Below are 21308 nucleotides of genomic sequence, written 5' to 3'. Positions count from 1 at the left end.
CAACCTGTTCCATTAATTAATTGCTTTAAAATACATTTTGTAGTTTCCTTTCATTTAAAATTATTGAAGTAAGCTTGGGGGACTCAAAGGGCACCCGATTGTTTGTCTGAACACCTTGTTTCTCTTGTGCATTAAGAACACTTGTGTTAGGGCATGAATTAACAATACATAGGTTATATACAGTATAAAATACCACGTACTGTCCGCCCTCCCATACCACCCTGGCATGACCTCTTGCCCCCCCTTTGCCACCCCATGTAAAATGTTCTAGAACCGCCACTGCATACAAGTATAGGCACAAGAGAAGCTAACTTGGCTAACATCTAATAGTGCAGAAGAAGAGTGTGAAGGCTAAGCTAATCCAATGACAAAAAGACTCTTGACAAAAGAAAAAGGTCATAAAAGACAAGAAAGGTATAGGTACAAGAGAAGCTAACTTGGCTAACATCTAATAGCGCAGAAGAAGAGCATGAAGGCTAAACTGAGCTAAGCTAAACTACAAATGCTAAGCTATCACAGAAATGATAAATTACCTGAGATACAAATGCTAAATTCTTAAATCCTGAAAAAGAAGGGGAATGGGAAAACAGTTTAAAGAAAAAGATATAAAGAAAGAAATCATAGAAGACAAGAAAAGTAAAAGCACAAGAGAAGTGTATATTTGGCTACCATCTAATGGCACAGAAATAGGCTACGCTAAGCTATGCTAAGGACAAAACGATTCCAGCCAAAGGATTAGAGAGAGAGATGTTTCCCCCCTGAAGGTTTATCTAAAGTGTTAGAGGGGAAAAGAGCCCCGAACATCAATCAAATGGACGGACCTAAAATCCAAAGTGGTGCTTGAGGGAAAATCCCATAGGTTTTTTTTTTTATGGCAGGTTCACAAAAGGCGCAGAGTGTGACACATTTATTTCCCCCCTTATTTCTTTCCTTCCACGAATGAATGTGCTGCATGTACGTGTTTGTATTAAACAATGGTAAAAATTCAGGAATGCGCCAAGCAGCTTGTCTGGACAGGAAGAGAGCTATATACATGAAGGAGGAGGTATCCCTTCTACCTCTCTATCCAAAACATACTCACACAAAATAATGTGGAAGAATACAACAAACAAGAGACTTAAAGACGAACGTAAATAACTATAGTCCTAATTTCAACCAACAAACTACAAACAGGCACATTTCAATTCTTGATATGAATCAGAATTGGAGGGGGCAAAAGGCAAAGAAAAATCAACCAAGAAATGTAGAATGGCCCTAAAAACCGTGTTCCAGGGGTAAAATGTGCTCAAGATAGAAAAGACCATAGGCTTATATCCGAATCGCTGCAACCCTGACGCTTGCTTTGTTTGGACCTCGTGTTTCGGTTTGTGTTATCATGGTCGATTTGGTCTCTAGTTTTATTTCCATTCAAGTCAATTAAAAACCATTTCTGTCGATAAGGCATGGAGTACTGTATGAAATTTAAACTGAGCTCACTCAAGTAGGCATAAATCAAACATTTCCAACATACTATCTTTGAGACTTGCAAGTAAAGGAAATACCACTGGTGTCACACAGACATGTTATTTGTGATGAAATCGTTTTATGTTTTGTTAGTAGGCCTTGCAATTGTATCCCAAAAAAAGTTCAGAAAAACAAGTTATTCAAAGCCCTTGGTATAAACTTAGGCAAAGAGTAACTTGCGAAATTGTGAGTGTTCAGAAAAAAGATCTACTGCTCTAATCATTTTTTAAATAATTTCTTATACGTGACATGCATTGGTTTGGTCCGGAGGTCTAATTCAGCAGTAAATGACAGCTGTTTGGCAGGATAATTGATCCTTTACTCATTAAGAGCTCCTTAATTACCGAATAGCTGGATGTGTATGTGCTGTGTCTTGGTCACTATGGTTACTGCTGCATGTCACTTTACTGAATAAATCCTGCTTCTGACCCAGCCTTTATCTTTGTAGAGAGGTAGGTCAGCAGTGGGCTGGGCTTTGATTTGAATTTCTTGTCATTTATCAAGCCTTCACTAGATTGTTGCCAAAGAAGACTTCCCATCTATAAGATAATCAGTATCAGTACCAGCACCCCCCCACCACCCCACCCCATCTCCTCTCCACCATGGGTGCCTCGGTTCCCATGACGATAAGTGGCTGCTTCTGGATTTTCACTCTCCGCTAGAATCAAGGCCAGTCGGCCAGAGAGAGGATCAATAGGAGTATTGTTGCGCTCGGGATGGCTTGTCTTTCCAGGAAGTTAGTGCTGCTGCAGGGGTCTGATCAATGACACTGACAGAGGCCGAGTCATTCATTCAGAGGGAGGCGGGGGGAGGGAGGGAGGCGGGGGCGTCTGGAGCAGGAAGCAGCGAGGGAGAGATGTAAAGAACCAGAAAATGCAGAGGAGAGAATTTATATAATAATCCTAGGCGTCCACCAAGAGAACATGACGTACGATGCAAAACAGAGTTCACAAGCATTTTGGATAAATCAATGGGAATAAGGGCTGCGCACAAAAAATTACTTAGTGTGATTAGATTAACTGATGTTGAAATTGCAATATGGTCCGTGATATAAGAGGAAAATACCATTTCTGACCCATTATCATTAAAAGATACATTAGAAAAAGATCATGGTGTGATATTTTTTTGACCCGAACCAATCAAGGATTCTTTTGCTTAGAATACTGATAATACGTACTCTAAAGACCTAGCCGGGACCTCTTTGCAGCACTTGAAAAGTAATTAAATAATTCTGATTATTGTGCCTTCACCAAATATTGCCCTTTCTGCGATTTGCATGTTTTTAAAAGATTTTTTAAATAAAATGTCAAATAATTGTGGAGCCCTATTTTGAGTATTTAGATCCTTTACTGGAGTAAAAGTAATAAAAGCAAACAATCAAAATACTTGATTACAAGTGAAAGTACTGCTGTTAAAACCTTACTTCAGTAAGAGTCTGTGCGTTATTTTGGTTTAATATAGTCTTAGTGAAGTAAAATGTTCCCTGTCAATGTTTAACGATTATAAATGATGTTTCTGGGTTCATGTTAAGGCTGTGTCAATGTGCATGTTTAAGGTTTAGCTAACCTAAACTCTTTAATACAGTGCTGGTTATTTTAGGCAGCAGTTTATAACAGCAATGGATCATAAACCAATTGTAAGTATTGAGGCTTTGTAGGGACGGGTGGCGCAGTGGTCTGTGCGTTTGATCATCAGATCAAGGGGGCGTTGGGGAACTCCAGTTCGAAACCCGCTCCCGCCCCACTGCGTCAGGCCGTTGTGTCCTTGGGCAAGACACTTCACCCGAATTTGCTCCTGTGGGTATTGTCCACAGTAGATCAGAACTCTGCTTAATGTACTTAGTATTTTCCACTTCTGTTCGGTTCTCACGCTGAATCTGTATCTCATTTATTTTGGTGGGAACCGCAGAAAGAGCAGAAGAACAGTGACAGGAAGTGAAAGGAATAAGAGCTAAAAGCTTGCCCATGACAAACACAATTGATCCTCTCTCGCCATCACTTCTCCTCTTAAAATGAAACAAAAATAACTTTATTGTGCAACCCCTGTGAAGTCAGTGTGCATTTCTGTAGAAATATACTAATAGATAGACTTGTTCACATGCACACACTCTGACACAGACAGAATGTGATCCGTCAGACGGGATGTAATTAGAGGAATTGTGTTTTTTTACTCAAAGGGAATTTCCCCTACTCGTTGTGTCAGAATCAAACACACGCCGAGAGACAGACATAAAGACAGATAGAGATAGAGAAAGAATGTTATCACATGAAGTGACACACGCCTGTAATGTCAGTCACAAGCCACCTAGCTTTGGGCAATATATAAAACACACACATACGGTCTCTCTTTCTCCCCCCCCAAGGTATGGCAGCGTGTGACTGAATGATTTAAAACAAGATAAAGACAGACTGGGCCTCTTTAGCTACTGATGTGAGAACACTACATTTTAACCATTAGGTGTCTTCACATTATAACAGAAATACAATGTGGGATGATTTTTAAATGTCCTCCAACATGCAGAGACACGAAGAGGCATTTTCCCCACCAACTCTCACATTTATTTAAGGTAGGCTTTAAGGGGAAATGTATAGCCATGGGAGATGTGGAGGTTGTGAGAGGGAGGAGGGGAGCAATCACTCATGCTTTCATTTCTAGTCTTTTCAGTTTGTGGGTTTCAGGTATGGCAATTGGTGATTATTTTAGGCTCACTCATTTACCACTTATTGAACATCCAAATGATTTTTTACTCTGAGTTCTACATGTCTTCTTTTTACGACTTAAAGCTCATGACTACACTGAAGTTGGAAGAATGACTTCCCTACTTCTGAAATGGCACTATCTAAGAAGAATGTGATTGCACCATGGGCATTGGAGAATGTCTGAGTGCTATTCTATGTATTATTACCTGGATCTGGGGCATAATTATGCTCTAAACCCAGCACATCATTGGGGGGCTTTTGGGGATGTAGACAGGAAGTGTAATGTTGCCATGGAGCAGGTCAGCTATGGGTTACATGAGCCATTTGTTTGTTTTTTTGCCTATATTTGTGAACATTTTTGGTAAATTGACATTATTAAAAGTATGCCGGATTACTTAAGCAGTTCATGTTTGGGAAGGGGTGTGTCAGTTTAAAAAGACGTCATTATATTACATTAGATGTTATTAAGTGGACGATTTGTGTGCAAAGTGACCTTCAGTAAGAGCAATAAACCATAAAGATACCAAATCAGTGAGAAACTTGCAGGTATATTTGCTTTTTTGAAGTCCCTGTAGATAACAAATGTATTCTTGTATTCTTATTCCATATCTTTTCAAATTCCGTTTGTTAAAACCTAAAAGTAGGATGCTTTCGGAGAGCGTTACTTACGCAGACTTTGAACGCCTGGACGGTGTTGTCCAGCAGCAGTATGTTGCACACAACCTGTGTGTGCTGCCTGTCTCGCTCCAGCTCCGACGCCCGGACATTGTAGGATCTGCCAGCAGGCAAGTGGAAGCGCGCGCTCATCACGCTCCTACCAGGGTCTGCAAACAACCAAACACACAAGAGGACTGATGAGTGAGAGAAGCAAGAGGTCAAACAGGGAAAAAAAGAGTACAAATAAAGCATCATTGTACCCGTCATTGTAATGTTTACATACAATAAGCCCACTTAGGTGAGCTAAAGCCGGAAAAATCTGTCTCCAAACAACACAATAAGCCAATGTACAGAACGCCATGATGTATTTTTCTACCCACTGCCTTAGCGAAGGCAGCCACACAGCGAGGCAAGCCTGTACAAGCAGCAAAGAGCGGCTGCTTCATGAGAAAAGAATGTCAATGAGTAGGCAAGCAGCAGATTCCCTAGCAGGGGACGTGGAAACTGTACAGCAGAACAGCACTAAATCACTCAAAAGCTACTATAAAATGAAATGAGGAAAAAAATCTTTGGAAAAGAGCTACAAATGTTTCAATCCTCCATGTGTCATTATGTCAACATGTGATTGTTTTAATAAAAGGGAATTTTGCACAAAATAAAATGGATTTTGGGTCATGTCAGTTGCGTTGTTTGATACGATACTATTTTGATTATGTTACACAATGGCAGTGAAACAGTGGCTGATTCTGCTTTTCTGCTCATCAGTGGGAATAGATAACAATAACTCAATCTGAAGCTGCTCCATTTACAACAAACCGAAGCCCCCTTTATTACTGAGACCACATCTAACTGCTTTCCTTGTCTGGCAGATTGTCAACTGCTCGCATGTGGCTCAAATCCAAGTTTACACAGATAAATAAAAATGGCCTCTTATACTTTGCAGTATATCTTCATTCTGCAACATAAGAATTAATAATAATAATGTCTTGTTTATCCAAAAGTCAATGGATGTGACATAAACTAAGATTTCCATTGGGATTTTTAAAGTTGTATTCGTATTGGCATATGCTAGGTATTAGCATTTCATGTAATTTTTTGTAAAACAATTATGTATTCCTTTTTTTGGTATGGGTTACGAGGTACAAACCATTAAGTGAGTCTTAAGGGTGCTGGTAGGCACATTTTGTGACTGCTGGCCAGCTGTTTCCACCCTTTTCCAATATGTATGCTAAGCTAACAGGCTATTGGTGCTAGCTTCCAATTTAGCCTACAGACATGCGAGTGGTATCTATCTTCTCATAAAACTCAGCAAGTAAACCAATAAACATACTTCCGAAAATGTTCCTATTCCTTAAAAATAATTTATGTTCAGTTATTATTCATATTACATTTTGATTGGGTTATGATCAATACTGGTATGTGGTTATGATCATAGCGGTCTGTCACTGCTAAAATCTAAACTAAGGTCCAATTGATTTCATGAAACAAGCTGAGGAAACACATCGTGACAAAAAGCTCCATGATGTAAGACCCTCCCATGCCATCTTTTTGTTTTTCTGTACTTGCAGCTGTGTTTTCAGTATAGTGTTGGGTAACATGACCTTCCTGTCCGCCTCCTGCTTCTTCTTTTTTTATTCTTTGGTGATCTGTCTTGACAGGAGACATTATAACCCCACAAGGGTCACGGCCCCGTCATCAGGAGCTGCTGTATTTGTAACGGTGGCTCTGTGTGAGCGTATTTGTGTGTGTGTATAGTATATATGGAGGGCCCACTGCGTGTCTGAGCGGCTTGTCACTACACATCAGCACAAACCCCTAGGGACCACTGGTAGATGGTGTACACACTGTGGACGTACACACGCCTGAATGAATGAATGTATGGCTGAGGCCACTGACAGCAGCCTGCCCCGTCACCTACACACACTGACGCTCTACTTACGCCAACAACAGGTGGATTTAATATGCCCTGTGTGTGACTGCATCTTGTGTTGTTTCTCACTCAACAATTTAACAAGGGGCAATCTCAAGCACTGCTAAAGTAGGGTCATATGATGTGAGGGAAACGTGGGGCAACCATGATGGATATCTGTAAATGGCAAATAACTGTTTTATCATAATGCTTCCCTAGTTTATTGCCACCACTCAAAGCAGTTATTGCGCAAGTCAGCGACAGTCGCCCACATTCATACAGAATTTAAATTATTTTAAAGTAAATTCAGATTGAACATAGTAAAAAAATTTTAATTATAGTGTCCGTTCAAAAAATAAATCATTACTTTCCCCCTTGGTCGATTTTGATGATTGACACCTCTTTTGAATCGTTTGAGCCAATAGAATCGAGGGGAAGTTCCTAAATCCATCTAAACATTTCCATTGATGAGTGAGAGTGATGTGCACACAGTTTGCCCAAATCCGGAAGCTGGGTTGTAGCTATCATAGCAGCTAATATGAAATCTTAGTTTTTGACAAAAATGGAATGATGGATTATCAGTAATCATTTCAAAGTGACAGACACATTGGATTAACCTTTAGCAGCGTTTTAATGCCATTGAACAGAACTTTTGATCAGAAAACAGCAAAGGTAAGACATGTTTGCCGTTTTGGCTCCGAGTTTTGGTCGCACAGTGATGACACTTATACCGCTAGAATCTGTGGAATCTTTTCTTTAATCTGATATCTTGTTTGTGCAGATTCGATAAGTAATAAAGTATTTATACCATGAGTTCTGTGCTAAGTGCGTTACATGTTTTTCACTCGGGGCTAATTCAGAGGCTCTGCGTTAGACTTTTTTTTTGTTTCGATAAAAATGGTTCATATCGTCAGGTAGCTGAGTTTCTTCCCGTTAAGTGGGTATGACACATTCATAGTTTGTTAAATGTTAAGAAGCCCTCAGACGCTGTTTCTTGCAAGATGTTGCGGGATGCTCTCGGCTTAACAGGTTAAAGGTCCCATGGCATGCTTTTCCGGTTATTACCCGTCCCCTTGTGTGTTATGTAGCTTTTACTGCATGTAAACGCTCTTCAAAGTCACAAACCCTCAAAGTACACCCTGTAGCGAGTAAAACTCTAACACAGAAAATACCTGTCTACGCTGCCCCAGAACGCCTCGTTGGAGATTTTTCTTTTTCAATTTTTTTCTTCCTGAGTATAGTGACGTAACGGTCATAGTGACGTACACACACACACACACACACACACATCTTTTCTCAGCCGCGGCTCCGCGGATCTCCGCACACACACACACTCACATTGTGCTCAGGCTGAGTACCGCGGTGTCTCGCAGACCTCACGCAGCAACCAGGAAACGATACCAGTAACCCAGCTCACACTGTCCGCTCCTCGAGCCTCAAAGGTCTATTCTAGTAGACCTCAACAATGGAATTATGATCAGTAGAAATGGCCATGTCATGGGACCTTTAAGGTTCATGTTCAGGTTGTGGTTGACGACAAGCACGGCCTGCTTTGGTTTTCTGATAAATTGTGATTGGTGGGTCACTGTGCAAACAGATCCTGCATGACACTTACTGGCAACAAATTGTGTATCCAACAAGTCTTAATAGTCAATTTATCAAGCAGCTCAAAGTATAGGTGAAGGGAAAAGCTTTTTATTGGCCCACCAACGTCATGTGACTGACAAAAAAGTTTGAGTACCAGCATTTATTTTACTTTAACACCCGACACACTTGATGTGGGCATGATGACAGCTAGCAGGTAATATCCAACCAGGCGTGGTGAGATCAATTCTACAGTCTGCCAACAGAGCAACCACACACACACATACACACAGACACACACACACAATCAGCCACACTTGCATACCGATATTTGCACAGTGATGCCAGCCGCAGAACTGTCAGCCTGGGAAACGGAGCGAACGGCGAGCACAGAGATCACACCATGCAGAAGGAAGGAAGGAAGGAGGGAAGGAGGGAAGGAAGGAGGGAAGGAAGGAGGGATGTGTTGTGTCACAGGCTCTCAGTGTGCTCCTACAGGCTACATAGATGATGAGGTCTGACACACAGACTCTCTCCACAGGCTGCCTCACATTCCCCGCTCTCTTCCTGTCCTAACATCTCTCTCTTCATCCGGCTAAAGACAATTTAAAGACTGCTGACTGTACTGGATCATCCCTGTAGTGCGCAACCATTAAATCACAATGTTCCCCTCATTAGACTTATATAGGTGACTTATAATGATCTGAATTCTGAAAAAACCTGCATATAAGCATCATTTGAATGCACTTGTATCAAGGAGTGTCTGTACATATACTAAATATTAGTCACATTTCTTGGATTCTAATCCATTTGCAACTTTCCTTAAATAGATAATACGTTGTTGTTTCTTACAAAAGAAACCAACATTGGCATGATCATTGATGGATATATTAGGTTACTCACTGCACTGCTTACTATTCTTTATGTTTTCCTTGGATGTTTTTGTCCTACTCCCATCTTTCGAAAGTGTGCGTTTTGTTAAAACATTACACAAAATACCGGTTTTACAGTATTTGAAATTGTACAGTTTGTATTTGAAATTGTCCGGCGTCTAAGAAAATAGACAATTGTATTTATGTAACGGGAAGCATTTAGATTTGTCTGTTTACCTTGAAATTGAACTGAATTGAGAAATATAATAATTTTTTGTTAACTTTTTGGCTAAAGTTTGCCATTCTTTTTTACATTATTGCAATCGGGAGCGATACCTTTTTCAAATATGAAAAGTCTCTAATCTTATGAACACTTTAAACAGCTTTCGTGCCATAATTTGCCTCACTGTCTTTATTTAGCAGACAACGTACTGGCTTGATTCTGATATTGGCCTCCCTATGTTCTGAATCGGGAATTGTTTTAAATCGAGAATCATTTCTAATCAAATCGTGACCAAAAGGATCAAATCAAATGTCACTCCCAGTGAAGTATATTGTGATATTTGATTGAAAATAGCCAAGGCTTGTTTGTTGTGTAATGCTGCAGCAAATACATGCAATAATCTAGTCAATACAAGCTAACGTTGAATTACATTACGTTTTGCCCAGTGTAATCTATCGTTAGCTCTACTCGTCTACATCCTAATGTCATTGTTTCTTAATTTAGCCTCCCTGTTTTTCTGTATTATTTTTAGTTCTGTCCCCTATCCTATTCTATTGTATCATTTCCTATTCCACATCCATTCTATTCTCCATGTTCCATCATTTTCTGCTCTGCTGTGTTTCTTTTCAGTTATGCTCTGCTGAGCTGGACAGGGCAGCCGCGCTCCCCTGAGAGAAGCCTCCGGAACTCCGGAAGCACGCTACCATTATTGCTTCCTGTAGTCAGCAGAGCTTACAAACAGTCAGGAGTGTGTGTGTGTGTGTGTGTGTGTGTGTGTGTGTGTGTGTGTGTGTGTGTGTGTGTGTGTGTGTGTGTGTGTGTGTGTGTGTGTGTGTGTGTGTGTGTGTGTGTGTGTGTGTGTGTGTGTGTGTGTGTGTGTGTGTGTGTGTGTGTGTGTGTGTGTGTGTGTGTGTGTGTGTGTGTGTGTGTGTGTGTGTGTGTGTGTGTGTGTGTGTGTGTGTGTGTGTGTGTGTGTGTGTGTGTGTGTGTGTGTGTGTGTGTGTGTGTGTGTGTGTGTGTGTGTGTGTGTGTGTGTGTGTGTGTGTGTGTGTGTGTGTGTGTGTGTGTGTGTGTGTGTGTGTGTGTGTGTGTGTGTGTGTGTGTGTGTGTGTGTGTGTGTGTGTGTGTGTGTGTGTGTGAGAGAGAGAGTCTTGACCCTAAAGCTTCCCTCTGTGGTGGCCTGCTCTGAGCTTATTGCAAACACAGACGGTTCTGGAGCCTTCCCGTCTGTACACAGGAATACGCCCTACGTATATATGATCACATCCACTGAAACAAACTAAAATACGTAAAAACAGAAACACACAGGTTATCTAACATCCAAATCAGGTTGTGTATGGCTCCCTAATCCAGGACACACAAACAAACTTTCCAAAAGTTTTCCGAACATTTACCTACTGAACTCCAATTCTCCCCGCAACATTCTTTATTTATACAAACAGAAAAAAAGTCTTCAAAGGAAAATTTGCAAAGCAGGCAACATCCATTCCCAGTTCGAATATGGGACAATGAATGAACTTCATCTGCCGCTTACAATTCTATTTATTCTCCCAATTTCTTCAAAAGATGTGCTACGTATGGCTTTTCTGTCCCTTTGTGATGCTTAAAAACAATTGAAATAGGAGGCAAGGAGTTAGGAATCCCAAAGGAATTACACATCAGCGCTCCGCAGTGTTTCATACGGCGGAAAGTAGGCCACAGACAAACAGGTGGTCAATTACAGATGTGTGCCATTGTGTGTGCAGAGACAGCTTGTGACTGCTGTAAGCAATAAATGATTGAAAAAAACCTACTTTAAAGCCCTCGTATATCTTTCTGTCTTTCTGTGTATGATATTGAAATAAGAACCTATGAATGAAACATGCGATACACAGAATGGAGGTCTGCATTTGCATGGCACCACCTGATATGGCACCATACTGTGATATTGTGTTTTTTATTCTATAGAGGGCAATACATGTTCTTAGACTGCAAGAAACAAAAAGACCCATCTTCTTTCTACATGTCCCTCAATAGAGTGCAGGGATGAGTCTCATAACGTGTTCGCATTTGACCACTTTTGGTTCCCTCGTCTCAAAGTTGTATATACCCTACTTGTGGATGTCTAAAGCTTAGTCATTTGTCTTAAAAGTCACTTAGCTGTCTTAAAAACTACAGTTGCTAACAAGTGACAAAATATTTGAGCATTGGGAAAAGCAATTTATAAATATTATACTATTATTATTATTATCAAATCTGACTAGTAAAAAACATCATGCTGAACACTAGCAGCCTTTAGCTTAGCGGTGGTGACCAGCAGCCATGTGACTGATGTAGTTTGCGTTTAGCTGCTAACATTAGCTTTTGACTTCTCGTCATTGCATTACGCTTCAAATATCATAAAGTGGTGTTATATGTAGAGATTATCATGCTGAAGAAAACGTCTAAGTATCATAAAGGTGGCAAAGATTTTGTTTTGTGCAATATTCCAAAAATCCAATTGAAAAAGTCGATCACTTTTTGATGAGGGAGCCATTGCTATGCTAACTTCCGGGTCGGCCTGCAAAAATAAATCAAGACTCTATAGACCCTATACCACTCATTAAACTTCATCACCCTTTCAATATTTGGTGTTGGACCCCTTCCCCCCCTCAGACTACCATCCTCCTCCTCCCACATCCGACCCCCCCCCCATGATCTCTTTTACTCTACTTATTTTATGTAGGGCAACAACAGCGGCAGACAGAGAGCTGTTTCATGTCCGTGTGTGTAACTGACAGATTCAAACAAAGCATTTAAAATGTGCGTGTGGGGGGGGGGGGTGGAGTGCCAGGGAAGTTGCAGCTTAAGGAATGTGGGCAGTAAATGACCCTTGACTTCCTTTAGGGATAGCCATATGTGGTCCCGGCCCATGGTAAAGTCATACAGTGCAGCTTGTAATCGGATTGCTGAAGAGAGACAAGAAAGTCGATTTTTCTGAGAATTAATTAGAAAGTTTGGATTGTTATGATTGTTTTGCAGTGAAAATGTTTGTCTTGGTACATAACATGGATTACATTGGACAGAAATAGCAGTCACGTTTTTTTTTTTTACAGCAGGACATCGTTTGATTCTCACACTTCAAACACTTTAAAATTGAAAGTGTACAGATTATACGCCTTATATCTAAAAAGACTAACAATTTTCATTACTGTTATTACCACAAACTTGCATTTTAATCATCAATTGAAGCTACATTTCAAGCAACTCCCGCCATTGGCCTCGATTTCCATTCAGTGGTTTAGAAAGTGTGGTTCAAGTTTTAAAAAGAGCTCGCGTAAATAACTCCATAGTGCTGATTATTATGAGAGGAGAATGTCAAGTCAGGTTTCATCACAATTTTGAAATCCAAAGTTGCAAACGTCTGCTTGAACTGCACTGAACCCTTATGGAATAAGCCTCTTCAAGTGCATGAATGAAAAGCCTGAGTCAGCCCGCCCGACTGCATTGATTAGAAAAAACGAGACGATCCAATTCAGTTCTCCCCTGCTCACAGCCCTTTATATCCTTTCCACGTAATAAAAACGTGCCAAAACGGTGAATGGGAAAGCAGTAACTTCATTTATTTTGTGAGCTGAAGCTGAAAAACAGCCGAAGCCACAGACTTTAAACAACAACAAGACACGTAGGCGTTCAAGCTAGTGTCTCCTTATCTACAAACACTGCATCTTATTTGATACAACATTTTGAAGACACTTTGACATTATTTGACTGCAAAAAGAAGCATTCTGTGGTGTCAGCCCCATGAGTGTGGTACACATGTTCAAATAAACATGCACATTAATGATGAACACTTCAAAAGTATATTTGACATGGTATGCTCTATTTAAAATAAATTGTTGTGCAGAAAATGCGCAATAAGAGAAAAGGAAGTTGTGCGTCACTCAGTATGTCCTATGTGAAACTGCAGCTACTTGTTTCCATTTCAGTTAAATGTTCTTTAGCAATGGCCTTATTTTATAATTAATGTCAAGAATAACTTTGTTTTGCTAGTAAATTACAAAAAGGAAAATAAAAAGGTCTAAATAAAATCATTTCGATTTTTCTGGTCAGTGAACAGTTTGTACAAGATTCCAATGTATTATACAGACTAAGATCCTCTATAAAGATTTGTTAGCCTAGGTTTATTTGTTGCGCAACCTATGTTACCGAGCCCCCTAAAAATTCATTAAATTAAATCATTCTTTATTTGCTGGTGAGGGTGGTAACTGGTTGATAAGAAACAGCTTTAGACTGTTATTCTCAATAGATGTTCAGAGCTGTGGTATTTACAGAGGCCTGACGCCACGGCAAGTATAATATACCCACAGCGGTAACCCTAACCCTAAATATGACATGAAGTCATACTGAATGCTGCGCGGGTCAAACTAGGTGAGTCAATCAGTAGGCTTAAGGTCAGAGGATAAGAGTTGGGCGATATGGATTACAACATTCTGTTGGAGTGGAGAAATGCCTTCCAAAACATGAAATGTACTTAAAGTATTAGTCTCATGTTTATTTTCACCCAAGTTCATAACATTGTAATGATCAACTAATCTTTGGTTAGTTTATTGGCCTAAACCTTTTTTTTGCATTATTAATAAGGTTTTTAAATGCTTTAACTGTTTTTTGTCGTATTTTATGAAGTGTTCACCCTAAAATGTATGAGGAATCTTTGTATCAACTGTTCTAACTACTATAACTATCATTTGCGTCAACATTAATAAATGTCTGGTTATATAAATGTGATTTATTTACGTATAATATTAGTGTAGCCTAATCTTAATGAATCTCAATTCAGATACTTTCCAAACTATACTTCCACTTCATTCACTGAACACAATTGACCAGTTGTCTCAAACCACACAAGGCTGCCTTGCCCTTGTCCAAAGGTAGCTTATCTAGCTAGCTACCGACACTATCGCTCACAGTAGCAAATCGTTACATACTGTTCAAATAAGGCATACAATTAACAATGGTTTCACACAAGCCACAATGGCGACCAGGCGTTCCATACTGTAATGAGTGCACCATCATTAAGCCATGCTTTGTATTGGGATGCACTTATGGACTCAAAATAGCAAGCCTTAGTACAAAGGTATGCACATTGAATCACAGCATTAAACATGTCATAGCAGAAAAAGCCCAGGTGGAACTAATAACATGAATGAAGGCCCAGCAGTGCAGTGCAGCGGCTAATTCAGTTATTAGTTACACCTGTGCCTGACAAGGAAACACTTCAGGGTAAAAAGGTCGACACAACCAGGGATGTAAAAGGATATGCACTATAATGCGCCCAGAACAGTTACAGTTTTGAACCCAACCCTAACCCTATTCTTCAGCTGTCAGATGTACTTTTGACTGGGTTAGAACATGAGAGAAGTGCTTCGAGGTGTATTTTAATAATGTCTCCCCTTTTTCCTTGTCTTTCCCTCTCATCTCCTCCTGTCTTTAACAGTTATTATGGCCTGTGAGGCCATTATGCAAATTACAGTCATCAGCGCAGGGAGAAGCCATTTACTTACAAACACACACCCACACACACACACAGAGCCATTCATAAAAACCCAACACCTGTCGCAGAGATTCCTCCTGAATCAGAGATGCAGATAATGGAGACTGACAGGCGTTTAGAGCAGCAGCTCATTTCAGTTCATTCTGCCCAATGTCATCTCCTCTAGATGTATCTCACAATCATAATATCCTCTTCCACCTCTGCTCCACTCTGTCTCTGCCTTCATCAGCCTCTATCTTTCTCTCCTTTCTATTCTAATCTGATCCTAGAAGTCTTCCTGCACATTTATTCTCTAGCTATGTTTTTCCTTTCATCACCATGCTTGTTGCGTCATAATATATATTTTTCTTCGCCATTTTTTACCTTTTTTTTAACCCCACTCTCTCTGTACTTTTGACCTTGCCAACATACACTTCCTGTTGTTGCAGAGTTATTCTTTCTATTGCGTCAGAGAGCAGAATATTCTTGAATTACTATTTTCTCCCTGTTGGGAAAAAACAAAGTGGAAAGCAATGGTTTGTAAAAGAGAACTTGAACAAGTGAAACACTGTTTTGAAGACTCACAAATACAACTATTTCAATGATTCAAAGGTTTACCTTTGTCAATGGAAGCGTTTTAATTCTCAGGCTCCACCGACAATGCAACGTACAAAAGATTGATGGAGTTATGACGTCCTTCCTACCCAGAAGTATCACAACGGGCTAAAGGCAATGGTAAAACTCCATTACTGTATGTTTTGGAATATTGCTTAAAAAACAAGCTCTGTGGCAAACACACATTTGTGATACATACACGTTTTGTTGATCAGGATAACATAAAAAAAACGTAAGGCTATACGGGAACTACATCACGCGTCACCACCGCTGTGCCAAAGCAGCTAATGTGCATGCATACGTTTAGTCGTTTCATTTAGCTTTTGTTGGAAACCACCGTTTCTATGACAAGTTCAAAAAAAGCTTAGGACATTCACGCAGTGTTTCCCCTAGGTTTACTGCTTTGGGAGGGTGCTGCCTGGGGGGGGGGGCAGAGAGAGGAGCTGTGGATTATTGTTATTGATTAGTGCATCAGTGTTTCTTAGGGTCAAAAACACTAAACTCACAACTTAAAATTAAAGTGTTTAGTTTATTTAATAAAAGAGCACATGTTCAATGTGAAAACTGGCAGTAGATATAGATTAGTTGCAATTTGGTTCCAAATTTTAATTTCAGGGGGGGGCGCGGGGCTCCGTTGGCGGGGCGCGGGGCTCCGTTGGCGGGGCGCGGGTCCCTCCAAGACAATGGTAGGGGAAACATTGTCACGTGTTTGGAATCAACTGAAAGATGTTATGTCTTAAAACGTGAATATCTTGTCAGCTTTTCTTAACCACAGATCTTGATTCTGGTGTCTAACCACCAACACCTGGTTCAAAAAACTTTGACCTGACAAACGCGGTGACCTGGAAGTTGTAAAACGATGACTAATTTCTGGGTTTTACGACTCATTCCTACCACCACCCTAGGTATTTAACATAAAAAGAAAATACATAAAATAGTCCAATAATGGTGCGAGTAAATTGCAAGAAAAGAGTTGAAAATGAAATTTAGAGTAGAATAATATTTAGAGTAGAATAATATAAAAAAGTGTGGATATGAGGACTAACGCAGACTAACTGAACAGTGCTTTACCAGTGCACAGAGAGTGGTTACAAGTGGCTACAGGTGGACATTGTGGGAGAGACAGCAGCACTAATCCCTGTATCTACCTTTGTTGAAACTTCCTTTGGCTAGAAGCACATTCCTCTAATCAATGTGACTTCCACAGAAATGAGTAGCCCCCGGCTCCTAGAATTGCTAAAATAGCAGAGGATATTCCATGGTTCACATGACAGGACTTACAGTTTTGTGGTTCCCAATCTACGAGAGAACAACATTCAGCTCGGTATACAAACACTCAGGAATGTAGTATTTCCACTTATGTGCCGAGTGCCTCACTTGAATCTTTATATTCACCGATAATCCGAGAAACAAAAAGAGTCCCGCTGCGGAATCCTTCTCTAAACAAACAGCTTTGTGTGATTACGTCGACAGCATTATGATCATAACTGCTCGTGAAACCACAGAACACACACCCAGGTTTGTCCTCGGGGCATGAAAACGCACAAGCTCACTTGATGTTTTGAATTTACATATAGCACAAATGTCACTGTGGCAGCAGCGGTGGAGAAAGCCCGCAACGTTAGGACTGCAAGTTGAAACCCCACCGTACACTTATTAACCCAATATATAACAAATAATAAAAATGGATTTGATGTTTATTTTGTGGTGTTATTCAGACGTTTATCCGGCACTACCACACATCCATCTGGACGTAAACCACCAGATTAAGATCCGTTTCCTGTCGTGCTTTTCCTGACCAGCAGCAGTAGTTCTATGTAACATCCAACTTTTATATATGAAATGATTCATTCACAGGCTGGTTAAGCAGTCTGACTATTCACACACACCTGATGTATTGTTTTAATAAATTAAGTATATAGATTAGATAAAAGTCACATTTACTTTGACTAATGGATTTAAAATAAATACATTAATACAATTAAAGTAGGGCTCTACCAAGTAGTTTGAAAATATATTGATAACAGTAAAATGTGTCTTTATTTTTCCAAGACGATTAAATCTGGTACTTAAAAATGAAGCTGCAATAAGGTTATTGTGAATTTTGTTATCAAAATGGTGTGGTTTAAAGATATTTTTACTCCAGGACGTTCAAATACATTAAAAAAATTCACAACAGGTTTTTATCTAATGAGATATTCTTCTTTAATTCATATTTATGGGAGTATAACCTTTCAAAAAACACCCAAGGGCAACCATGCACATGCATTAACAGAGCAGCCATTCATAAATTACATTTATATGACCATAATACTCTTTGTGGAAGTCATTAACTCATACCTTAAAGACAGGCATTCAAAGCTTTAATGAAAACCCTCAGGAACAGCTTTCCAAAGACAATTTGTCAGAAGGAATTGTTTTAACATAAGGTCCTTGCAATGTAAAGCCATTTCAAACAGAAAAGCAAAACTGAACACAGATTGGAGACACAAAAGGGGTAGGACAGTGTTCCCTCATTTATATAACAAGAGGCCCTCTTTTCCACATCACACACACACACACACACACACACACACACACACACACACACACACACACACACACACACACACACACAGGTTTGATTAAAGCAGCACATTCCCCCTGATTTGTTCCCTTTCCTGCTGACGCGGGCACCTTTAAATGTTAGCAGGGGTCGTGTTCTGAGCACACTGCACATTTCCACCCGCATCCACCTCAACCCGGCACCTTCCTGCCGCGCCAGAAGGGAGGCCAGGTGTTCTGCACCGAGCACACACCCCCTGCTGCGAGCCATATACTGCTATGAGCTAGGGGTATAACAAGTCAGCCACATCTACACCTGTTTGTAATGAAATAATATCAGGTGAATTAGAGGCTGATGCAGGAATGAGTCTTTAAACCCGGAAATGAGTTAACTTGTTGTCTAAGGGCTGTGGTTAACACAAGCTTAAGAGATTTTCACATTTTGTTTTACGACATAAATGTTGAAGTATAACCTACTTGCCTGGTGTGACCCAAAGGGATCATTGTTTTAATAAACAAAGGTGTATGCTTAATACAAAAAAAATACCCATCCTTTTTCTACACTCAAGAGAGTGCAGGAATGAGTCCTAAAACCTGGACAAGCCTTAGCATTTCAACACTTTTGGTGACCTTTGGTGCCTAAGATATATTTGTTTTATTTGTTCAACAACATTAAATATGTCAGTTCTAAAACCCGGAAATGAGTTCACTCGCCTCGAAACACAAGCTTAAGAGATGTTCACGTTTTGTTCCACCACATCAAAAGCATCAGTATATACCTACTTGTGAATGTCTAAAGCTAAGTCACTAGTTAACGTCATCATACCAATGACATGTTAATATGTGGACATTTTCCAGCTGAACAAAACATGTACGTATTGTAAAATGTGTTCTCTTTTGTTAACTGGACTTCTTCACGGTCAACTTTTATATATTTTTTTGTTTGTTTATTTATTTGCTACTCTATATTTTTCACATTATGTGCAATGCCTTGTTTTAACATGCTGCTGTGACGGAAACATTTCTTAATTTGGGATCAATAAATCTCATATCATTTTTTATCTTTTACCCCAGATCTTATCTTTTGCAATATCCCAAAATTCAATGGAAAAATCGTATTGATTTAAGTCGAGAAAGCACTTGCGATGTTAATTTCCAAGTTGGCCTTGTGTAGACCTTGAACTATTTCTGTAGCTACTAGTTGAGGTGGTGTAAGATGAACAAATAAGTATCAATCTTTGACATTTGGCTCCAGCTGGCGATTGAGTCAGTGTTTTTTGCGTTGACCCCTGATAACAGATCTATCTGGTAGTGCTGTAGCGACGCATCGACTTCAAAATATCGTCGACGACATATTTCCGCGTTGACGCGTCGCTACACACACGTGGGCCACCCACAGCAACAAGCAGTTCTAGCTGTGGTGGCTACCATTAGCAGCTAGCATTTGCTCTCCGATTTTTACATTAAAATGGAATTATGGATTATAAATGCAATCATTTTTTTATACATAAAAACTTAAAAACCTATGGATTAACCGATTCAGCCGCGTTTCTTCTCATTTTAATGCCATTGAACACGTCTTTTGATCAGATTGACAGCTACGGTGAGACGATCTCCCTAGAAGCTCTGTAAAGGTACGTGTTGTGATGACTGTAGTTGCTTCCCCTGTCGCGAGTCCGGATCACTCAGTGATGATACTATATACCTACATAATCTGTGGAGTCTCAGCTTTAATCGGATATCTTGTATGTGCAGCTACGATAAGTAATAAGGGTACTTTTATCTTGAGTTCTGTGCCAATGTCCGTTAGCATTTTTCGCTCAGGGGTCATTTAGATGCTTCTTATGAGACTTGTGTTTTGGTAAACATGGTTTATATTGTCAGTTAGCTGAGATTATTTCCGTTAATCTGGTATAACACATTAATAGGTTCTTAAATATTAAGATCCCCTGAGACACAGTATCGTGAACAACATTTTTACATTACGTTTTTTATTAATTGAACAACAGAAAAATAATCGTTAGATTAGTCGACTAATCGATCAAATAATCGCCCGATTAATCGTTTTCAAAATAATCGTTTCCCCCCCATCACTACTATCTGGATGGTATACATTCCTTCTCCAGCGCACTCAGCAGATGTGTGTTTAACGGTGTGTAGGATCAATAAGCAGCAACTTAATCAGCCTCATCATTGGAGTGTAAAAGCTCCCTGGACACCGCAGACCGTAAAGAACCCCACACACACACACACACACACACACACACACACACACACACTAGAGGCATCCATATTCATGTGTGTGGGGGAGCTGATCTCGGCTCTTTTGCATCTCAATAGCTTTATCTTAAAAAACCGGGCATGTATGTAGGAAAATCTGCAGTAACCTCCGTCATCGACACAAACACATTTTAATACGGATTTTTATACCTAGAAGGATCATCATTTTTCACTCCTTTGTCTGATGAAAGCGCCATCAAATCAATATTTATTTGGAAACATGATATTTTGATACATTTTTACAGGTGAGTAATATACTGCATTGTCTCTATGTAAAGTCTTGCTCTGTGCTCTTTATTCATCTAAGTCAGAGTTTAAAGTGTGTCCATTAGGTCACTGGGATTTTCTTGAGTAGTTGCTGAGTCGGGTGTCAACACTCGGAACGGAATTACGTAGCTCAAAGCACTTTGAGGCCAATCACGTGAAAGCGGCTCTAGCTTTTGCCTGAATGCACCATGAAGGCCGTAATACAGGTTTTACAGGGAAGGACATCAAAACACATTTGTAATTCAGCAGAGTGCATGGCAACGTAAAAGATCCAAGAAGAACAAATTATTGGATTTCAGGCAAATAATTTCCATCGCAATGTACATTGTAGACTAAGACCATAATACATTTGAAGTAATACAATAGCACAATAATAATAATATAAAAATAGTCTATCGAACTCAGTGGAGTGTTAAAGAAATACTTGACCTACGAATTAGCCATTTGTATAACAATGATCAACCGCATTTAACCTTGGATTTTTAAATAGTAAGATTTAAAAACAAATGCCTTTGTTAAATAATTGAATTACGTCTGGATAATAAGTATTATAAAGTATTACACTGCAAGAAAGACTGTAAATAAAATGTGATCTATTTTTGCTGTTGTTAAATACAGCCTTAATTTCTGAATAAAAAAATGTGTTTCATGAAGAAGGTAGCAA

The 21308-nt window shown here is 39.7% G+C and overlaps 1 protein-coding gene across 1 annotated transcript in view; it reads right to left on the bottom strand.

Annotated features, from left to right (window-relative positions):
* The window catches only part of ptpn4a (protein tyrosine phosphatase non-receptor type 4a), a 95625-nt gene that overhangs the window by 54521 nt on the left and 19796 nt on the right, over positions 1 to 21308 (bottom strand). The window contains 1 exon segment of the mRNA XM_034109726.2: positions 4872 to 5026. Within this exon segment, the coding sequence (XP_033965617.1) occupies positions 4872 to 5009 (138 nt within the window). The 5' untranslated portion in view covers positions 5010 to 5026.

This window comes from Pseudochaenichthys georgianus, chromosome 21, assembly GCF_902827115.2.
Source record: "Pseudochaenichthys georgianus chromosome 21, fPseGeo1.2, whole genome shotgun sequence".
In the NCBI taxonomy this organism is placed as follows: Eukaryota; Metazoa; Chordata; class Actinopteri; order Perciformes; family Channichthyidae; genus Pseudochaenichthys; species Pseudochaenichthys georgianus.
This window is presented reverse-complemented; position numbering and strand designations above follow the sequence as displayed.